Below are 23,994 nucleotides of genomic sequence, written 5' to 3'. Positions count from 1 at the left end.
AAAAATCATTGTTTGAAAATCCTCGGTACTTTCCACCGTTGAAGGAAGATTACCTCCCTCATTAGCTTGCTTTTCTCTTGACATGCTTTATTCAAATGGACCCCCTCCATTTCTACATTTATAATCTGATATAAACAGAACCTGTTCGTCTTGTCGTGAGTTGCCACTTGCTTATCTTCAGAAAAGGTACCAAGGCTTTGCTTCATTTTCTTGGTTACTAAGGTGACAAGTCTGTCCCTAGGTGACCATAACATCGCTTTTCTAAGCAAGTCTGAAGGTCAGATTGTTGTTCTAAAAGAAGAGCAGGATTTGACAACTACATAGCAGAACTGCCATTTAAAATAGTGATTAAGTTGAGACGGACTGCCTTCCTGTGGAAAGCAGTGGATATCATTGCAAATAATAAAATGTCACAGATACAATGAAGGAATAGCGTTACATGTGATTATAAAGGAAGAATGTTGCTTTGAAAATGAGTGCTTTTTTTTTTTTTACACATTTCAAATCTGCAGTGATTGACCCTTCAAGGTCTCTGCTCAATTGGACACATCCTGCTTGCAGCCTGTTCCCTGCTACGGTCCTGCTTTACATCAGGTCTGTATCACCAAGCAGCATTAGGTCAGCTTGTCTGGTTAACTGATTAGAGAATAAGGCTATGAAAGCACCACCTCTCAACCAATCAATGTCCTAAGAAAATGGAAAGCAAAATCAACAGTGTGCTCGAGATACACCTTTACATCTTACTCTGGCCGAAAATAATTCATCCGCATGTATCTAAAGCAGAGACTGATTACTCTAAAGTTTGTTTCCGGTTTGAAAGGGAAGATTAGAAGCTAATGTTAATGACATTTCGTAATTAAGACTTCAGATAACATCTACTGATTTATCAAGATTGTACGAACGCAGGGTGCATTATGCCCTCCAGGCTACTCTTTGTTGTCTCTAGGTTTATGTTCACTCACAAATTATTTACAGACTTTCAAATCCCATACCAGGTATGACGTTCTTTCTATTCAATTTTAGTCTGGATAGCAGGAAGTTAACTTTTACACTATTTCTGGTTCTGGAATGGACCTATTTTGTCTTTGCAAATAATTTTGTGCAAAAGGGACAGTCAGAATTCATTCACAGAGATTAGGATTGAAACTCTTATCCATGTATAACAGATGACACCCACAGTGTTTAATACAGTTAAATTTGAACAAAGTTTAAGATAAGATTATGCTTTAAAAATTTGAACTTTTAATTTGTATGAAATCACTGTTGGTTATTTTAGTAGTTATTTTATTGTGTGAGGTATTTTTTTCTGTTTTTTATTATGACTGGACTCAAGCTGAAAACCATCTTTGCAGTACATAATAGTTGGTTCTCGAGGGGCCACTAATAAGGTGCACCTGAGGCATGCCAAAAAACTAGGGGGTGCATAAAAAGTGCAAAAATGCCCCATGTGATACCCTGACATTCATTTTGACAACCAGTCCAGACAATTTTCCCATGAATTGTTCTCGTTTCTAATCACAATTTCAAGAAAGACACCAAAGGACCCATCCCTATGGGATTAAAACCTCAGTTAAAAGGTTTAAAGGGCCATTTTGTCACAATAAAAATAAATTGTGTTAAGAAGTATTTCTGTAGTATCAGGTTGATATATTCAGTTGCATTTATATACTGTAAAAAACGTTTCCACAGTCTAACTTTTAATCAGGGTACATGTTTTCCTATTTAGGTCAGTAGGAATAACATAACTATTTACACTCACTAAATGCCAGAATTAATTATGGATACATTTTATTTCTTCAAGATCAAAAGTTCACATACACTAAATTTACAATGTCATTTTTAAGGCAGAGTAAATTTAGATGATGATGTCATAATTTTTCGGACTTTGGATAAGACTTTGCCTTTGGGTGGATTTTAAGGTAACATCACAAACACAATGCTTCCTTGTGTGACTTCATAAATAAATTCAAAGAACTCGGGCAAGATATCAGGGAGAGAATGGTCTTTAGGGTCCAGTTACCAGACACCTTAAAGTGCCCCATTCATCTGTTCAAACTAGTATATGCAAGTGTGCGTACCATGGGAATGTCATAGTGTTCAGGAAGGGGAGAGATCCTGTGTTTTTATTGAGTCCTGGTGGAAATATCTGTATCAACTTCTGCACTAAAGCAAAAGTACTGGTAAGGAGGCTGGTTGAAACTGTTTAGAGTCATTACCCAGAGTGAAACAAGTCCTGTACTGACAGGGGCTGAAAGGCAGCCTAGAGGTGAAGCCATTACTTCAAAAGCAACCTAAAAAAATAGATTACTGTTGGTACATGAAAAAAATGCAGCGAGAATGAACACAGCTTTTGATGAAATGAAAGCATTTGGCCATAATGGTTACTGTTACATTATGAGGAAAAAGGAGAAAGCTTGCAAGCCTAAGAACACCATAACAGCTGTGAAGCATGGCGGGGGCAGTATCATGTTGTTGGGCACTTTGCTGCACGAGGGCATTGAAATAGATGGCATCATGTAGAAAGAACATTATGTGGAAACACTGAAGTATCTTTTTCAGACATCAGTAAAGAAGTATGGCCCAAACCGGTCCACCAAAGAGACGATTATCCACAACATGGCACCAAATTAGTTACAATCTGGTTTTAAGTACAAACTGCCATCACAAAGTCCTGATCTCAGTCCATTAGAAGATTTGTACGCAGAGCTGAAATGGTGTGGTGAGAAGGACAACGTAAATGCCTAACTCAGTTACAGCAGTTTTACTGGCAGTAATAGCCCAAAATTGCATCAGATTATTGTTAGAATTACTGAAAGGACATTAAAAACATTTGAGCCAATTTACACAGCTTGAAAGGCAAATCTACCAAGTACTTAGTAAATATATATTAAAATTCAAAAGTTTACAAAGTAGAGGGGAAAAAAATTCCAGTCACTCATTCTGAGATTGAGGAAATCTAAATAATGTTGGTAATCCTAACTGATTTAAAACTGGACACATTTTTCCAATTTAACATCAGACAGTGAGAAAAAAATTATTACACTATAGGTCTTTTTATACAGTGTCCATTATCTATCTGGGTATAATTCTACTGAACAGTTTCTTTAGGCAATGCGTAATTATTTATTTACATGGCCTTAAGGATGGCAGCATCATAGGTGAGATTAAACACGGGGCATCTAAATATTTCAAAGCTGCACCTACCGTACAGTATCAAACAGCAGCATTCTGATCTACTTGAAGTCGACTTGAAAGTTTTAGCGAACTTCAATTTCACACAAAATAGCAATTTTGTGTGTAATTTGGAGCTGGGGCCATATGATTTATTTAAACTGAACCCCCCACACCCCCCACACCCTACTCTCTGGAGTGTGGCTCAGAGGTAAAAGGCATGACCCCGGGCTGTAGGGTGGCTGGTGTTCAGCCCGGCCCGCTGTGGAATGGGACGCAGCCGCCGCGTGAAAAGGAAATGGAGCAGGAAATTGGGTTAGTTTCGCTCGTTCCCCCTTCTTGTGTCTCTGAGCAATCCCCCTCAAAACATGCACACACAAACACACACTTATACAGAGACGCACACATACTCCCTGGGCCCCGGCTAATAGTGAAGAGACCTGGGACCTCGTATATGTGTGAAAGTGTGTGTTTACGTTTGTTTGAGTGGAGAGGATTAGAGTTGTGGTCGGCCTAAGCCACCAAACACTCAATCTAAAGTCATCCAGCCAGCTAGAAAGTGTGTGATGGGGGGGCTGATGAGGGGACAGGGGACCTATTACACACACTGTTGGGCTCACGCAGATAAAAAACAAAACAAAAAAAAAAAAAACATAAAATAGGGAAAACACACATCCTAGCATACTGTTTCGGTGTGTAAATGGAGAAGATGATAAAGGTGTGCAGGCAAAAAAAAAAAAAAGCCACAATGGCAGACAGGGAAGCGCACATTTGGCCATCACACCCAACCTCCTAACTTAGTCTGGGTGATAAATCTCTCCACTGAGGGAATCGACCGGAACACAGATGCTCGTGGTAGCACACAATATCTCTCTTTCTCTCTCTCTCTCATACACACACACACACACACTCCTCTGTTTCTATGACAACTATAGGGGAGGGGGGCATGAGAAAAGAAGAATTGAAAGAGGTGGGCAATCATTTTATCGCTGATCAAAATTAAAGCCTGGCTTTGAGATGGAAGCGGCAGAGAAACAGGGTGGCAACGACAAAAGTGGGCAGGCAGGTGGAGAGAGGTAAAGCAAGGGAGGACGAGTCTGCCCGTACGCTAAAGAAAGGGATGAATACATAAAGCAGCATACACTGTGCAAATGTCCTAGATCACTCCTTATTCGATTAAACTTTGCTAACAAAAAGCCAGACTTGCTCATCTTTGACAGTGATTTTGATGACTGAACACATAATATTTGACAATTTTTTTGGACAGTGGTAACTTTATACTACCCTTACCATGTACAGAACGGTTTTCCTTGGCTTGTTTACCGCGTCCCTTAGAGCGCCCTACTTCATATTGTGATTTAATGAGATGGACTAACACAAGCTGTAGCACTTTTTTTGGGGAAGAGCATCTCAAAGCTTTCTGCTCATAGAGATTCACATTCACATTCTTCTTTACAAAACAGCTCAAGCTAAACCAGATTAGATAGAGAGCATTATCAGTTTTTAAGTATTGCAGCACATTCTCAGTTAGATTTAGGTATGTAGGTAAACTGGGCCAAGCTAGCACATACATTTACCCCAAACTTATCTAAAAGTTTAACTCTGACCTGTCTGGTGTGTTTTTTTGTCTTTATGATGCTGTTTGATCACCAATGATTTCTAACAAACTTTCAAAATGTGATTACCAACATCTAATAGCTGAAAACAAGGGAAATAGTAAAAGGATGATGCATCTCACTGTTTCTGTGTCGGGTTTTTCTGAAAAATCTAATTTGAGGCACTATATTAGGGTGACCAAACGTCCGTATTTCCCGGGACATGTCCGTATTTCACGTCCTGTTCCGGGCGTCCCGGGTTTTTTTTAGAAATTGAGGAAATGTCCTGTTTTTTAAATTACCTTCATTGGACCATTAAATTGACAGGCACTAGGGCACTGCGCACGGCGCTGCATGTGACGTAATCCCTGAGCCGCGTCAGTGCGGGCAGCCCTGTTCTTAATCAGAAGATAGATAGCGTGGCTGTCAGTACGCCAACAACATGCCGAAGCGCAAATGTATGTTTACCGACGATTTATAAAAGAGTTTCCCCGCTTTCAGACCGGGTCGAGACAAATGGGAGGCCTTTATTGTGCTATTCATTCATTACAGGAATTGTTAAGCATTTTTTAATAAATAAATTTTGAATAAAATTATCATTTGTTATTGGAGTTATTGCTGTTGACTTTTACTGAAAAGCATTTTTTTTAAGCCAACTGTAAATATCATGTTATTGTAGGATTACGTAGGCCTATGTTAAGTGAGTGCATGCCACAGACATCTCTATGCATGGGAACAGAGATCTCCCCCCCCCCCCCCCCCCCCCCGCTCCAAGGTGTCCTGGTTTTCCCAAATGAAAATATGGTCACCCTACACTATATCTACTTACATCATTTTTTAATCCCCCTGTTATCTAATTTCCACATTAAGCTGTCACTATCATGTAAAAAAGCTGGAATGAAGATTTTAAAAATAACCCACATAACTTGATTTTCTTCAAAATATTACAAAAAGATAGTCTGGCTGCTTCAAAAACAAAAATAATATGTCTTAAAATCTTGGCATGGTTCTTTATATGCACTTGGAGTAAAGTATAAAAAAAATAATCAGTGTAACTTTCCAAGAAAAAGTAAACTGTACATGTCCTTGCAACTAGTATTTGATTTATGTCTGATTTCAGAAGGGCTTACTAGGTACAAAGTATGCAAATTATTGATGGCTGGTGTTTCAGTAAACGTTGCAGATTAACTGCAAAGTTACCTGCTGTAACCTGCAAAACTTGTATCAGGGTATTGTCTCACAATACTGCAGCCATCTGTTTTTCTTTCAAAGACAAAAACAGAGGGTCATTACCTAGTTAGATAAAGGGGAAGAAAAGCATAACCTAAATCGTGCTTACGATTAAGAAGACTAACCAGTCTGAAACTGAAATAAAGGAATGCATTAAGGTTAGCTGTGGGCAACACTGCCTCTCATGTAACTTTGAGGAATCAGTATGGTATGTGGTAAGGTATCCATGGAAACAGTAATCACAGTGCACATGGACATATTGAGCTTTCAATCACTAGCAAAATATTTTTTCCTTCCATTTATATCCGCAGTTTTAAATGAAATTGGATAAAAATCCAAATAAATCCAAATTCAACAAACCACATTGTGTTATTGTGTACTATTGTGCATGTGTGGTTACATACATAAATTGTCACATTCAAATTAACCAACAATAAACAGCAACCACAAACGAATTTTCCTGAATGTTACTGAAAGTACTGACAAAGGGTGCGCCGGTGGTGCAGGGGTAGCGCGCCCATCCCATGTACAGAGGCCTTAGTCCTCGACGTGGCTGACCCAGGTTAGACTCTGACCTGTAGTCCTTTACCACGTCTTCCCCCTCTCTCAGTCCCCCTTCCTGTCAGCTTACCTTCGATAAAGGGCCATATATATAGATACATAAATAAAACTAACTATTTACAAAACAGATCTCTTTTTTTCAACTATTTCAGAAATGCCAAATTTTCCACTTTAACAACAGTAAAATCTCTCTGAAGGAAAGAGAATACTAACAAGAAAAAAAAGCTGTTAGTAAATCTAAATTTATCTGATAATTAGATGGTTCTGCTTGAAGCCTTTGCCACAGTGTAGCAGTATGGTGCCTCGTATGCGTCTTCTGAGAGGGAGCGGGGACATGAAAAGGTCACAGATGATCAGTTTGACATCAGCTGGGTTCAGAAGGTGGCCCACAAATCAACAGTGGCATATGGAAATCTACGGTCTCAAAAAGACAGCTTGTGTCTTTAGCATAATTACCTTGTTTCAATTTTGGCATGTGACACTTTTAAAAAGGAAACTCGGTTGAATAATAGAGTGTAGGAAAGTATACCACTGGTGTTTCTGTCTGGACGAGGAGGTTTAATGATGTCAACCTCTTGTCTTTCCACTGACAGAAAGCTGGCATTTAACCTGGGCTGTGAAGGAACAAACAGCGCATCCATCAATCATTTAACCTCTTTTCCGCTCAATAAGCTTGCAGTCTCTTACTTCCACACACACAAATGCACAGCAGAGTATAGGAGTCAAATCCATACTTCACTGCAACATTGCTCTGCTTTTCAATATGCATCTGGCTGCAGTGCATGGTATGGCTGTGTGCCTGACAGCCATTACACAGCTCAGTGTGTGTCTGTGCGACTGCCTCAACTCCCTCACTGCAAACCGAGGGTCCAAGAGGGAATTCAAGGAAATAGCAAGCCAGCTACAAACTTCTCTCTCTCACAAGCGCAAAAAGACACAGAAATGTAACGGTAATACTCACTAGTTCAATTTATCTTCCAACCTTTTCTCCACTGAGACAATTTGAGTTAGTGACAAAATATGCAAAACAGGAGGTAAAATGTGTCCCGTTTATGGACAACTTTAGGATAGTAGTTTAGAGAGGATCTTCCTTAGCATATTAATCTACAATTAGGTGTACAACTACAGCGGGGCAAAACCTATTTGGTCAGCCACTGATTGGGCAAGTTCACCTACTTAGAGAGATGAGAGAGGTCTGTAATTTTCGTCAAAGGTACACTTCAACTCTGAGAGACAAAATTACAATGTAGGAGTTTTAAATAATTTATTTGTAAATTATAGTGGAAAATTAGTATGTTAGGGCCAGACCAGCAAGATGTCTGGCCCTAACATACTTGTAACTTCTTCTTTAAGAATCTTTTCTGTCCTCCACTCGTTACCTGCAGTTTGAACTCATTATCTGTATAAAAGACACCTGTCCACAGCCTCAAACAGTCAGACTCCAAACTCAACCATGGCCAAGACCACAGAGCTGTTGAAGGACACCAGAAAGAAAATTGCAGCCCAGGCTGGGAAGAGTCAATCTACAACAGGCAATCAGTTTGGTGTGAATAAATCAACTGTGGGAGCAATTGTAAGATAATGGAAGACATACAAGACCAATGATAATCTCCCTCCATCTGGGGCCCCACACAAGATGTCCTCCTGTGGGGTCAAAATGACGATGGGAATGGTGAGCAAAAATCCTAGAACTACACAGAGGGACCTGCTGAATGACCTGCAGATAGCTGGGACCAAAGTAACAAAGGCCACCATCAGTAGCACACTACGCTGAGAGGGACTCAGATCCTGCAGTCCCAGGCGTGTCCTCCTGCTTAAGCCAGCACATGTCCAGGCCCATCTGAGGTTTGCCAGAGAGCATATGGATGCTTCAGAAGAGGATTGGGAGAGTATTAGGTGGTCGGATGAAACTTAAATAGAACTTTATGGCACAAACTCAACTCGTCGTGTTAGGAGGAAGACGAATGGTGAGTTGCATCCCAAGAATAGCATACCTACTGTGAAGCATGGGGGTGGAAACATCATGCTTTGGTGCTTTTTTTCTGCAAAGGGCACAGGAAGACTGATCCATGTTAAGAGAGGAATGAATGGGACCATCTATTGTGAGATCTTAAGTCAAAACCTGCCTCCATCAGTGAGAGCATTGAAGGTGGAACGCGGCTGGGTCTTCCAGCGTGACAAAGATCCCAAACACACCGCCCGGACAATGATGGAGTGGCCCCGTAAAAATAATTTCAAGGTCCTGCAGTGGCCCGGCTAGTTAAAAATGATCTCTGTCATTTCTCATTTTGTGTATCATAGTTGAAAAGTACCTATGACGCAAATTACAGACCTCTCTCATCTTTCTAAGCAGGATAATTGCGCAATCAGTGGCTGACTAAATACTTTCTTGCCCCACTGTATACTTAAAAATGATAAATTTAAAAAAGCTACCTTTTCAGATACATAATGCTTCACCTTCTGGTCCAAACAAACTGGACATCATGACAGGGGGGAGAGATGAAAATAAGGTAGCATCTACAACAGATTTTTGAGGATGTGTTGTCATAAGTACCGTACATGCAGGACGAACCAACATAAAGGATCCTCTGCCTCCACAGCCTGGCAGGAGCTTCAAGGTAAGTAAGGTAATCTATTACTAGACTACCATCATTGTAACTGATGGTCTTAGACTTAGACAACTTTGTCATTTTGCATGTACAGATTACATACAAAATTCATACTGTTTATATATGTTTATATATGTACACCTTCAAAGATACAGCATTGAAGGTGTACATATATAAACAGTATGAATGTTTATTTTATGTACAGAAAAAAATGAAGGTGTAGTGAGTTGTGAAAGGGAAATATAGTTGTTTTGTTTCATAGCAGTGTAGCTGACTGTTCATTGTGATCATCAGAGACAATCCGAGGAAAGAAACTGTCTCTTTAGTGGCTTTTTATTTTATTTTGCAAATAGCGCCTTGTAGCGGCAACTTGAAAGTACCCTAGACATGTACAGTGCTGGATGGAGGGAAGATCAGTCCAGATTATGCTCTCTGTAGAACGAATTGTGTGTTGCAGTCTGGACCTGTCCTGTTTTGTGGATGAGCCAAACTACAGCGATGAAAAAACACAGGACAGCTGAATGATAACAGTGTGGAAGATGACCAGCAGCTCCTGTGGGAGGCTGTACTTCTTGAGTTTCCTCAGGAAGTACAGTCTCAGCATCTATGTTTCAGGAAATGGTGGTTGCTTGGAACTGGTAGTGATTCACAGTAGACACAGTGTTGTTGAGGATTGTGAGGAGAGGCAATGCAGTGGGAGTTCTCCACAAATCCACCGTCAGCCCCACAGTCTTAAGCAGGGTAGGCTCCAGGCAGTTCTGACCATACCAGTGGATTAACTGATCCACTTCCTGCTCATACGCAAACTCCTGAAACAGACCCATGACAGTGGTGTCATCTGCAAACTTCACGATGCATCCATTGAGCTACAGACATTGGTGTACAGGGAGAAGAGGAGTGGGGACTGGGGAGCACCAGCGTTAATGGTTCTTGAGCAGGAGAAGATACTCCTCTGCTGCTGCTGGCCAGTCAGCAAGCTGACAGGTAGAAGCCGGCACCGTAAGCAGGCTAAGGTTCTGGTGGAGGATGACTGGGTTAATGGTGTTGAAGGCCAAGGTTAAGTCCACAAAAGGATCCTCAGGTTCATTCCTGGATGGTTGAGGTGGTGACAGATGAAGTGTAGTCCCAAGTTAAGTGCGTCTTAAGTCGACCAATAATGGCGCCATCTTATACAAACTAATATTTATGCTGCTGGCTTTACTCTTAGACATTATACTTTTTCCATGAATGTGATAATATTGCTAATTTCAGCGAATTTGCCTGCAATAATTGGATACAACATCCCCAATTAAAATAAGAAATATAGTTTAATGTTAAATATTTAAAAAAACAGTATAACTTTTACTATATTTATCTCTTTAACTTTTTAAAAGTAGTTGATAGAAATAAACTGATATGCAAGGCTTAAGTAGAGGGTATAAACCACTTTGTTTACAGCTAAGGAAAGGAAATAATCAATGAAGGGAATTGACATGGAGCCACGTAAGAACGGTAAACAGGTTTGGTTTATAGTTCTTCACACATAAATAAGAATAGATAACCACAAGTATTTCTGTTCAAACTAATAAATAACAACATGTAATAGTAATATATATTCATTTTAAACCAAGACAAATATTATAAAATAATTGATTTTGACATTACTTTATAGCTAAACCAAACAAATAACAAAATCTCTAGATTTCTGGCTGATCTGAATGCTGCCAACTCTATAAATGGCAATTGGTGGGTTTTATTACTTCCAACACGTTGCCTTCTGCCTTTCTGTAAGATTTAAATGTCATTACCTTAAAACAGACCAAACACCAGTTTTGTTTTTCTTTAAAGGAAATGTATAAACCCTAAAAATTGCAAAACGACCCCCAAACCAACAAGAAAAAGGAAACATGTTCACTTTTTCGATTTCTAGACTTTCTTGAGTCAATTCATCAATTTTATCATGATTGTATCCCTCATAATACTACCGAGTATAAAAGTAAAGCATTAGTCACAAAACTGTCACTCTTTCAACACTAATTTACTTGTTCATTATTTGTTTTGTTACAATAATAATTCAATAGTATTACTCAAAACAATTTGCAAATACTGAAGGAACTTTTGATGATAAAATGTTATTCAGGTTTAACCTAAGTAACACATTTTGAAAACTGCATTAATAAAACAGATTTCACCCAAAAATATGAAATAAAAAAGCAAAACTGCAGCTCTTTACAAGTGGGAGCAGTCCCCTGAATAATGTAAAAGCAAGAGTACACTGAGGCATCATGCAGAATAGAAGTGAAAATGTGTCACGGCTTTCTATTAAACACCACTTTCTGTCCCCAGCATTGGAGCAGAGTAGTTCATAATTTACATAATGCTGCATATTACATCAGTACAAAGTAGAACAGGATCCATATATGTTTTATGAGAAGTGTTACTTTTGTTTTTTGTGTGTTTGGGAGACAGTGCGTTCCTCTCAAGGGTGTTAGATAACTAAGATAAGGCATCTGGTACCACTGGGCTGCACTCTTTGTGCCTGTTTCTGAACATGGCAGCCGGATTTGGGTTGGCAAAGTCAGTGACAAGCCGCAGGTCGGTGTGTTTCGAAGTGTAGAGGTGTGTGTGTTCTCCTATATCAACTTTTTTGGGGGGATTTGCAGCTGTGAAGGAACACCTCAAAGGTCATCTGAGGAGGCATTGGAGCGTGCTGAGAGCCTGCCATCGTACAGCTGCCACACCAACTGGGCACAAACACACACACACACACACACAAAACCTTGCCGGCTCCAACACCAACAACCAGGTTGCCAAAGCCAAATGCACACAGAGATATAGGGAAGTACCCACAGCAAAGAGCAAACACTTGTCACATGCAGGTCACTCACTCTGACAGTCAAACATGTCTCCCTACTCATTCACACTTGCGAGCTTTACTCTTGCAACTACTTCACACTTGTGCACCGGGGTGCATGCATGAACAGGCATACACACACACACACTCACACACACACACACACACACGATGCATTGCCCTTGGTTGCAATCTGTGTTTGCCTAAAACCTTGGACTAAGGGAGTCAAACAGCTACAGAGATTTAATCAGTTAATCTCACCCACAAACAAATGGCAAGGAAACCATAGAAACCACCGACCTTTCATTAAGAACCCAAACATCCCCTAAAGCTTCTCAAATATTTGGGGATTTCTTGGTTTTAGCTTTTTAAAATATTATTCAAATATATATTCAAATATATTCAAATATTATTCACCAATAATTCATAAACTGCTTAATTACAGGATTCATTATTAGAAAAATAGAGTAAAAGAAACAAATGGTACACTGATAAAGTTTAAAAGACCTAAGCTTTAAGCTACAGTTTTCAACTCATCACTGATTACTTATACTATACTATTACTATTTCTTTGTTTTAATGTTTTTTAGTGAGACCTGATGCCTATGAATGACCTCACCATATTTATATTTATTTCTTTATTTAAAAGCAGAGTAGTTACTAGGTGCCGATATCTTTTATTTATTTATTTTCTTCAAATATACTGCTGACCATTACAGTAAAAACATATCGCTTTGGTCTGTTCAGTGGTCGATCAGATGCAGCTTTGCAAACCGAAATGAGGGTCCTTATTCTTAGAGAGAAGAGGCTTTCTCCTGACATCCCTCCCAAAAAAGCAATGGTTGTTAAGTCTTTACCTACTGTAACTGCACCTGCTGACTCTACAGTGACATAGATGACAATGTCTGAGGACAACATTTACCACTGTAGTTTTGTTACATGACCATGTCAGTTTTAAGAGTCACTTTGGGCTAATGCTACCCATTTGGTGGTGGAAAGGTGAATTCAAAATACTCAGATAGCATCTACAGAACTTTTCTCTGCTTTTTGGCTTAGACCCAGATGGAAAAAACTATTCTACTGCAATTTCTTTTGGATAAAGCAAAAAAAAAAAAGACATTTCCTAACCTGATAAACTTGATGCTAAGTAACAAAACCTGAAGTAGCTTAGGTGGTCTGAATGTTGCCTTATAGAGCTATTGGTCAATAGCCTCTCCAGCTAAACTGACCTAAGCCATGTGTATTCAATACAAAGCTTGTTAGTCTGGGCTGTCTTAGACTATCTCATATAAAACTTACCGGACCAATTACAGCGTGGGAGGCGGGAGTTTACGATGCGTCACTCTTTACCCAAAATGCAGCAGCACTTTTCTGTAATCATAACAGTCAAGACAGCGGCCCCAACGTAGCAATGGTTTATTGATGCCCTTTATTATGCCCTGAATGAGCTGGATATACCTTCAAAAACTCAAAAACTGGCTGCTCTAAGAGCTAAAACAGAGCATGTTGCTTAGAATTTGCGTCACATCCGTAGTTATGAGATTGGTTCTACCCCGCTTCTGCTAACGCTGTTAGTCCCACCTTTAAAATCTATCGGTGGCTTTCCAAACTTATATGTCTTGTTAACGCCGTATGTCAGTCAGGCTGATACAGGCTAATTGGTTAAAGACAAGGCATGAAATATATGTTGTCCTCTTGATCAAAGCAGCACTGTGTAACTTTTAGCCAGTAGGGGTGCTAGACCTGTAACTTCCACATTTAGTGCTCTGAAGGCCACTGGCAAAGCTGCATTTTCACAAAATTAAGCAGTCTCCCTCCATGTTTCGGAATCTGATAGCAGGCCACTTTGGACCAATAGATTGAGTCATAGAGTTACTTGTAAAGACAAGGCCACATTCACCCCTCTTGATTAAATCTTACACTAGAGAACCAAAAATATGTCTGATCAATTAAGTGTTATATCTGGTTTGTCTGAGCTAAGACTGCCGTAACCTTGAATGGATAATGTAACCTAGAGAGGCACTCTAGGTCACATGATCCATTCAGCAATGGAGCCAACCCTCTCAAGTTATATAGTTGAGTTTTTGAATAGGACAGCCTGCACAGAGCATTGATATGCACAAAGTGCTTTATATTGACCTGAAAAATAATTTAATATATCTTAAATGAATTGGGTCAAAACTTACACCAGCTGCTATAATCTTTGGTTGCTGCTTCCCTCAAATTACATTTTGGTGGGTGAGGTAAATTTGGCCGTCCTGCCAGTGTTTACCACTCGCGTTGCTGCATTGATGATCTTTGTAGAAAAAGTGCAAACTAAATCTATTTTTCGTTGTCATCAGTAAGCGGCCATATATTCATAATTTATGTTAAAATCTATTTTTTGGTTAAAAACAAAATATTGGTTTTATGAGAGATTAACAAACAGTGCTGATGCATATGCTACATCATCATCCATATATGGTTGCGTATTGTTGTGTCTATGTTTCACTGAATTAGGATATATTATCTGTACTATTTAACTTTGTTAAGGTCCATTTAATTTTGATTCTTAATAATATACGGGGGAGACAGAAGTTGCTCCCTCTACTGGTTGAAGATGTCCCTTCAGAAATGAATTGTGTTTTATTTTCTTTATAATCCCAAATATGAGTCTTGGGTCTAACAAGCCTTAAAGCCTTCTCCTTTTCCTTCCCTTCGAGCAAATGGTTAAATCCGCCCTGTTGCATCTTTCAAAGCAGCACAGCAGGAGGAAACCGGCCAAAACGGAGTGTGCAGGAACTCTTTAATTTGTTATGGGGCTGACGGGGAGTGAAATCAATGATTCAACTATCTTATCTGGCCCTGTGATACGCATCTTGTAAATACATTCTCACTTTCTCCCCCCCACTCAGCTCTCCTCTCAATCTCTTCGGCACTTTGCTGTTATCACGCCGATCAATAGCGAGGTGATTATTATTCTTCTAGCACAGCCCACACATACACACACGTTGACCTCCCTCATCAAGTAACTAAGAAACGCAGGACACACAAACAAAGCTCACACTTGCACTGTAGACGCACAACGAGGGGCTGTGAGGTGTGGCGCTGATAACCTGCAGTTACAAGGTTAATGTGTGGTACTACATATGCTCCATGTCAAGCAGGAACATTACTGTTCCACCGCTTCCCGCAGACGGGGGAAAAAAGCCCTTTCTTCTGCTCGTGAACAATGGACACTAAGCAAAATATCACAACGAGCAAGAAAATGTTTCTGCCGTTTTAATATCCCCCAAAGATTCTGGAGTATACATCCAGAGTATTAATGCATGGATAAATTTAACTAAAAATGCAATAATAATGCTCTTCTGAAATGAGTTCAGGATGGTCATTTCAAGCCAAACCACTGTCAGTTAATTAGTTTTTTATTTTATAAGATGAATGAATGTGTTCTCTCCAGGTACTCCGGCTTCCTCCCACAGTCCAGAAACATGGCTGTTAGGTTGATTTGTCTCTGCAGATTGCCACGGGTATGAGTGTGTGCAGGTAAGGTTGTCTGTCTTGTGTGTTGCCCTTTTAATGGACTTCTGACCACTTAAGAAGGTGGTCAGAAGTCCAGTTCTCATCCAATGACAACTAGAGATAGGCATCAGCCCTCATTGCAAGGCGACAAAGATAAGCAGGCATATACAATAGATGGATGGATGGTGGTAACAAAGTTATTTGCATAAACAAAGAAAGGAAAGAAAATAAGTAAACATATTTTTGTTAACTTAAATTTGGAATGACACAAGGAATCTTCATTGAAAATACTTGGAGGAGATAAAGATGTGGATGAAACAATTTTCTCCAGTTGAACAGCTCCAAAACTGAAGCAATCCTTGTTGGCACATCACACCAAGTCCAGTCATCCCCCATTACCGGTATAACCATCTCTGGCCAGGACATTCCCCTCTCCACAACAGTCACCAATCTCGGTGTAAGATTTGATCCACAACTAACCTTTGAACCCCATATCAAACAACTCTGCAAAATCTCCTTCTATCATCTAAGAAATATTTCAAAACTCCGTTCTACACTCACCTTGGCTGATGCAGAAAAACTGGTCCATGCCTTTGTCTCCTCCAGGCTGGACTACTGTAATGCACTTCTCATCGGGATCCCTAACAAGAGTCTGCAATAACTACAATATATTCAGAACAGCGCTGCAAGGATCCTGATGAGAGTCCGAAAGTATGACCACATCACACCGATTCTCCACTCCCTTCACTGGCTCCCTGTTTCGGCAAGGATTGAATACAAGATCTCAATTCTCACCCACCAGTGCATCTATGGAAATGCCCCACTATACCTGAAGGAACTGCTCACCCCTCTCACTACAACACGATCCCGCCGTTCAAAACACTTAAATCACCTCCTCCTCCCCAAGACTAAGCTAAGCACCATGGGAGACCGTGCCTTCTGCTCTGCCGCTCCTCGGACCTGGAATGCCCTACCTGATCATCTGAGGGAACCACAGACTATTCAGACTTTTAAAAAAGGATTAAAAACATTTCTTTTTAGCAGGACGTATGACTTTTAACATTTTACAATTATGCTATTGATTTTATTTATAAGTGTTTTAAAGCGATGCTTAGTTTTAAATTTTGGTTTTACCCTTCTTTGATGATTTTACCTGTAGAACTTTGAGATTTTTCTTAAATGTAAAGTGTATTACAAATAAAATGTATTATTATTATTATTATTATTATTATTATTACTTAATGTATGTTTTGGACCATAAGGCGCCAAAATAAACGTAACTTTTATACTGAATTAACTTACTTGGTTTATTGTTGCTAGTGCGTACTCCGGTCAAGGGCTGCCTTACATGAATGCACTTCTAGTTTCGACATTACAGTCAGGCATTCCTGTAGACAGCTCAGGGGTCCCATCAGGTAATGACACACTAGCTGTGTCTCAATTTGCAGGCTGCGTCCTTCGAAGGACCCAGCCTACATAGCCTTAGAAGGACCCAGCCATCGGAGGATGCCCTGGAGGATCCTCAACCGTTGGTAAATGGGACGGTCTAGCCTTTGGATCCCTTCCTGGTTGCGACACGACGTCATCACGTCTACCCCAAGCCCGGGAAAAACAGCGCCAGACAACAAAAAAATGGATATGGAAATTTTTATTTTATTTTTTTTATTTACTTGTTATTGGAGGAGGAGAGTCGGTTTAGACGGCTTCGGCGGCAACAAAACCGGCGACGAATTTTTCTCAGGCTGGGAGAGCGCTAACCTGACTCCGCCAGATAGATTTGCTCCGCATATCCATCTGGAAACCTTCCGTTGAAGTAATTTTGGGAAGGGGCGAAAATACTGGTTAGCTGATTGGCCTATGTTGGTGATAGACGGGCCAAATGAACCAATCAGATTCGTCGTCACTCTGTTACGAGCGACGACGAAAACACAACCACAAGCCAAGCTACTCTTGCTGCTGCAGGTAAAGGCTCGTTAGCTCAGCAAAGAAATACTCTGTAATTCCGATAAAACTTGCTCGATAGCCACGCTAACGGTAGTTTCATCGGCTGAAACCGCCATGTTGTTTAGACTGAACTGATGCGTTTCCCGTTGCGTCACACCTCAACCCGCCTCAAAGCCAACGCTGATTGGACGTTCGTTTGGTGAACGGCTCCAAATTTTCTTCAACGGAGAGTAGCCAGACTGATCTGCGAGTGAAACCTTGAAAGCTCGCGAGATCAGGATGGTCTCACGAGGCTAGGAGAGCGCAGTGAAGAGGTAACATTTACCTGCTATTATTTTCACCCAGGGGCCTGCTAATGATTATAATATACCAGTTATTAAACAAACGCTTGTCAGCAGATTAACGAATATGTTTAAATATAAAATTTTATATTTATATGTAAGACTTGATATAAGCTTATGTTTGTTACTTTAGTAATTTGAATTGAATAGTTAAATGTGTACAAACCCTGTAAATAACTGACTTAAATCACTACTTTCACTATCACTAAAAAAGCGCGCAAAGCACCTCGGGAAATCTTATGGCAGGCGAGGCCACTAAGGATGGTAGCGGTGCATCCTCAGAATTCGGGGAAAAGGAGGACGCATTCGAAGGCTGCATTTTAAGCATCCTCAGAATTTTTGCCAAATGGGACAGCCTCTGCGCATTGTTGTGATGTCACTGGCCTTAAAATGCGTCCTTCGAAGGACGCAGCCTGCGAATTGAGACACAGCTACTGTACCGTAATCCTCCAAATATCCATTAAGGATATTTCATGCGATCCCGCTAAGGAACGGAAAAGCAGGTAGGATGGTCTTGTGCATGCACAGTTATTCAGAAAGTGACTTGGGCTTTTCTTACCTACATTTCCAGAAAAAATTTTCACTATGCCTTTAAGAGGTTATTATATTATATTTAAGAGGTTATTATATTAACCTCTTAAGACCCAAATATACAATATTTCATCAGGCAGGGAGTCCTAGTAAAGATGAGCATCAAGACCAAAAGGCAGTCTTTTATTTATTTTGTATAAGCGTCTTACAACTTTGGTGTTTCCTTTGACCTCATTTGAAACACTACAGTGATGCTGAGAATAAGTCTTTTTCCCCTTAACAATAACTCCTAGTTCTCAAAACAACATTCAAGGGCACAATTGAAATGTTTGCACCTAAAGAAATATTTAAACAATATAAGAAACATCTGTTATGCTACTTTTTTTCATTCAGGAAATTTTCTTTAAAAACAGTTTGGTTCTCTCAAAAGTTAACAAAGGTTATAGTCTTATAACAACACAGCTGCATTAATATGTACACATCTCTCTGTTTTAAAAAGAACATTTATAAAATGTCATAATTCTAAAAGCCTTTTGATGTACAGTAGACATAAATGATTCTGCATTCACTCAGTGTAGTTTAAAGTCATGGTACATTTTCCAAATCTCATCTGAACAAATATGTTTAGCATGTGATGATAATAATAATAATAATAGTAATAATAATGATGATAATAATAATAATAATAATAATAATATATTTACATCATGCCAGTTAAATTTTACACTTAGAAAAACAATTAACTAAACGGCAGGGGTCAACGAAGCTAAAACAGAATGTCTGAATAAAATGTAAAAATTTGGTCAAATCAGAGATATTTAAGAACTCTCTTTGTTGCTGCAAGAACCAGGCATAAAAACAGCAAAGGCAGGACCTGTTCAAGGTCATGCACTGTTCGTAAATTGCCACAGATATATTTATCTTCCAAATTAAGTGAGTAATGGCTTTAAATTATCATGCTTTCAGTAGAGGACAAATAATTGTGAGTTTAATAGTATAATAGTTTGCCATAAATGAGTAGGCATATGTTCTTTCGTCTTTTTATTCCTGGAAGATTTGTCATGGAAGGGTCATATAAAGTTTCGAAAAATTATCTCTGGATGTGAAATTTCTAATTGTACTCAAATTAAAAGTTAGATTTTTCAAAATGTTTCATGTTGATGCAATTAATTTTAGTTATTTATTTCTAAGCTTTTTACGTCTTTACCAGCAGTGTCAATAATTGTGACGTGGGCGGTGACAGAGACACTAAAAGTTATAATAACGGCAACAGATTTTGAAAGCGAGATGGAGAATGTTTTCCCCAAGAGAAAGAATAATGCTAAACTTTATGACATGCAGAAATTAAGAATTTCTTTAAAAGTACTATTTTTGTCAACATTGTTGCCTTTATTCTAATAGTTTTATGTATTATTTTAGCTAAATAATAGATTTATCCAAGTCTGGTAAGTATTCTTTTTACAATTTTGTGTTTTTTTTTTAAGTTGGGTAGACATTATAATTTTAGCACATATCGGGCAAACTGAAACACAATTTCATCCTGTATTTAGAAAATTAGTGGCATGACAATAAAAACACGATTAAACTTGAACAGATTCATAGCAAAATTATTATAGTTCTTGAGTTGTCAATGAATGGTTGCTCAAACTGAGAAAAAATATCAAACAATGCCTATAGAGGTATAATTAAAAAGTTTTGTTAGCTTAAGACACCCTGAAGAATTACAGAGAAAGTTGTTCTAAGACATACTCAGGATGATGAGTATAATTAAACACATATTTCTGTGCACAGCGCTGAAACATCTTGTAAAGCCATGTAAATACCCACTGAAACCATTAAGCTCTGAGAGTTTAACTTACATGACACTTACATGACTCATTTCTGTCAGATTTAAAAGTACTGTGCTCAAACATCCAAATGGCTTTAAGTCAGGTGCATGGAGACAGTTCCTATGCAAGAAAACAAGTCTTAACACTGAGTGGCAAGGAATTAAACATGTTGTGCTCTGAGATTTTCACCATCAGGGCCACTAAACCAAACTCTGACGTTTCAATGGGTAAATGGAGCAAATTGCATAAACTTTCTAGAGAGAGAGTTGATTTAAAGAAAGAATATGAGACACATTTCCAAAATAAAATGTAGAAACCTACTTTTTTTCTTAAAACAGTAATTAACTGAAATATTTCAAATAAAGTAACAGAACCACCTGTATATGGCTTTAATGGAATTTCAGATTTCCCTAGCAGCCTCTGGTAATGGAGCTCACCTCATAGTGCGAAGATCCCAGCCTCGAATGGCCGTGTCATTTGCTGTGGCGAGCTGGCTGCAGTTGTGGTGAGGGCTCCATTTGCCAGAGGTGAACTTCAGCTGACCTTTGCCTTCCAGGGTGGCAGTGCTGGAGACCTGCAGCACACCGGAAGACCTTTATTAACTTGTCAGTGCATACATGGGAGTTTGTTTTAAACACCCGTGACAGGTTCAGAAAGAACAGTGCATTCATTTAGAATAATAATCCCATGAAGGAGCTTTCTCCATGGGCTTTATTCAAGGTTAAAATACAGTTAGGTCCAGAAATATTTGGACAGTGACACTAGTTTTGTTATTTTAGCTGTTAATGAAAACATATTCAGGATACAATTATATAATCAATATGGGCTTAAAGTGCAGATTCTCAGGTGTAATTTGAGAGTATTCACATCCAAATTGGAGTGCGGTCATTTCTGCTTAATGTTGAGACAAAGTGGCTCTTTTTGCACCTAATCTGCACTGCGACAGCAACTGCTCTTTTTTGATACCATGCTGCAACACCTCTAGGGCGATGTCATGCAATGGGTGTCACCCACATGGGGAGAGGCCACGTTGCAGTGAAGGCAGGCGTCTTTCTTCCTGGTTGGAAAAACGACACGAGAAACTTAATATTTCATGACAAAGAAATATTCTCTAGGTCTAAAGGTGATGTCTAATCATATATATGCCTATAGTTGACTTTGGAAGGGTTAAAAAAGCAGCAAAACGTTTTAAAAGTACAGAGTGAAGCTAAGAGTGATGCACAATAAAACATTTTTTTTTAATAAAAATTCAGTTTTTATTGGTCTTATGTATTATTCTCATTTCCTAAAATGATGGATTTTTAGGTTTTTAGAGTCTGTAAAGCTATAAACATCAAAAACATCAACCTCTATAAAACAACTGATCTCAGGCTAGCTACAAGAGCAGACACGTTGAACAATTAACCAGCAAATGTGGACTCATAGCGTTACTGTATAGCATAATAACTGCTGTATTTTTACCCACAGCATTCATATTGTTAGATCTTATATCAGCACATGCTTATTTATCAACTTGGTCTTTTGAAAATTACCTGTAACAAGTGTAATGATTTTAATTAAGCACCATAGAAACTTTACACCCCCACTGGGTAGGAGATTTTTGATCATCTTACTTTGATTTACTCTAAACAGGAATAGCATTCACATAATTATTGTTATTTTATTTCTATAAAAAGCTACACCTGCAAATAAGACCATATGTTTGTCAGGAAAAATGGTCAAGTATCAAGCAAAGTTTTATGTTTATTTTCCAAACAAACAAAAAAATTGTAACAAAAAAAAAAAGTATTGCACAAATACTTCAGTGTTGTTGGCGTTTGCTTATGTTACAAAATATGTTTTTTTAATCCTTTTTTATCTTCATTTTATAAATCTGCGCTAATTTAAAGCCATCTATCCATTTTGTTTTTATTGTGGCTTTTTTATCATACATGTCTTTCACTCAGTGTATTTATAAAGCTCCCAGAGTTCCATAAGCTTGATGGGGAATCCTCTTCCATTTTGTACTTGATTTAATCCATTAGCATAATATTTGAATGATGCACCTTTAGTAGCATTGGCACATTGAAAGCACAACACTTGGATTGGATACTCAAGGAAATCTATTTTTTTTTGTTTGTTTGTTTTTTGTTTTTTTGGGGGGTTTCTTGGTAATGTACCTTTTTTCACCAAGGTGATCCTGGAAAAGCCTCTTAAGGCTGGTTCACAAGGCATGATTTTTAGCCCAATTTACGCCTCAATCTCCCCCTTCTAAAAGAGGCGCCAATTATCGCCGTGTCTCTTGAGATAATCTTAAGAGAATATCCTGCCGTGTGTGGTGTGTTAAGAGCGATTGGGTCCACTTGGTAGAACGTGGACATGGACGGGACCACTCTGACCTTGAATCAGGGATATTCAACCTGTTAGATTGTCTTGCCCCGATATCCTACAGCGTGTGGTGTCCCCTGAGGACTGCATGGAGCCTGTCAAATGTGATGTGTAGCCAATCAGAAAGCGTGGTGCGGGTTTCACCGAGAGTACGGCGATCGCCCCTACCGAACTCGCCTCCATATCATAGTGCAGCAAGTGAAGAGCCTCCCCCCCATCGCATTGTCTCGGCTTTTTTAACCAACGCCTTTTCTTTTTATGTCTCTTTCTCTGCTAAAATCAGTCTACAAACTGTCGCCATTATTCTCTCCCATCGTTATCCTGAACTCACGTTTGATCTTGAGAGGATTCACAAGATTTCCCCTCTGACGTCTGAAAGATCTCAAGGGGCATACGTTCGTGTGTGGTGTGTTCAGCTTGTCTCTCACCGGACACCACACACTGTACTACCAAATCTGTTTTATGTAAGATTTTTTTTATCGTTACATGTGGTGTCTCTCAGGCTTTGAAAATCGGCTGACTATTTTAAAATCCTGCCGTGTGAACCAGCTTTTACTCAGTATTTTTCCTCCCATTCTTATAAAAACATTCTGAAAGGCTTTTGCCACCACATTTTGCTTGACCATAGAGATAGTATTGGTTATGAAAGAGACAGAAAGTTGAACGTTCTTAGCAGTGGCGAGATTGATTTTATTCCTCTTGGTTTAGTAGTGATTTATTTACTTTTTGACAAACCTCCAATGGCCTTCCATTGGTCTTTCAGAGAATAAAGGTGAGTGGTAGGAGGAGGCTAATAACGCTGCAGGATATTTGCGTTTATCGATAAAGTTTTCTCTAGATTTGTTTAACGTGATTAAATTCGTTTTTGGCTTTGCTGGAGAGGATTTACACACAAGATCATTCAGTATGGATCAAATCTTCTGAGCCTGAGAACGTTTAAGACTAATTAGTGTTGACTGCTTAGACTGGTTAAACATTATTGGAATGTATTGTCATGAATTTTATCTTTAAATATAATATGTACCTGGGTGCAAAAAGTAAGGAGTACAGTGGAAACTGGTTAAACTGGAACATTTAAAGCTTCTCAAAAAGGACAACATGCTTGTCCTTGGGTATTTTTTCAGATAGATTTCAAATGAAAACAATGCCGATGAATTTAATCAAAGTCAAAATGCTTCAAGCCCTTCGAGGTATAAAGTAAATCGTATCTTAGAGCTTTTCTTGAAGAATGGAATCTAATTAAAGTAGCAGGCTGCCTTTGGATAATATCTTTCCCTAAAACTTGTGATGCATCTAACAATTCCAGAAAGCAGAACCATGCTACTCCATTTTTCTCTGCTCTCTGACTATCTGCAGGTTTTTGTCCTCATCTTTCCCCCTCTCCCATTTCTCCAGCCCTCCCTCTTTCTCTCCCATCTCTGCCTGCTGGAGCAAAGATCATCGATCGGTCCATCACCACACTGTTCCCTGGTACATTCTCAT

At 39.1% G+C, this 23,994-nt stretch overlaps 1 protein-coding gene across 3 annotated transcripts in view; it reads right to left on the bottom strand.

Annotated features, from left to right (window-relative positions):
* The window catches only part of eipr1 (EARP complex and GARP complex interacting protein 1), a 123,187-nt gene that overhangs the window by 40,138 nt on the left and 59,055 nt on the right, over window positions 1–23,994 (bottom strand). For all 3 annotated transcript variants that reach the window (XM_021316160.2, XM_012862050.3, XM_036151146.1), the window contains exon 7: window positions 20,583–20,719. In XM_021316160.2, coding sequence (XP_021171835.2) covers window positions 20,583–20,719 — 137 coding nt within the window. The remainder of the gene's footprint in view (window positions 1–20,582; window positions 20,720–23,994) is intronic.

This window comes from Fundulus heteroclitus, chromosome 19 (assembly GCF_011125445.2).
Source record: "Fundulus heteroclitus isolate FHET01 chromosome 19, MU-UCD_Fhet_4.1, whole genome shotgun sequence".
In the NCBI taxonomy this organism is placed as follows: Eukaryota; Metazoa; Chordata; class Actinopteri; order Cyprinodontiformes; family Fundulidae; genus Fundulus; species Fundulus heteroclitus.
Note: the sequence above shows the minus strand (reverse complement) of the source record. Positions and strands in the feature narration are given on the sequence as shown.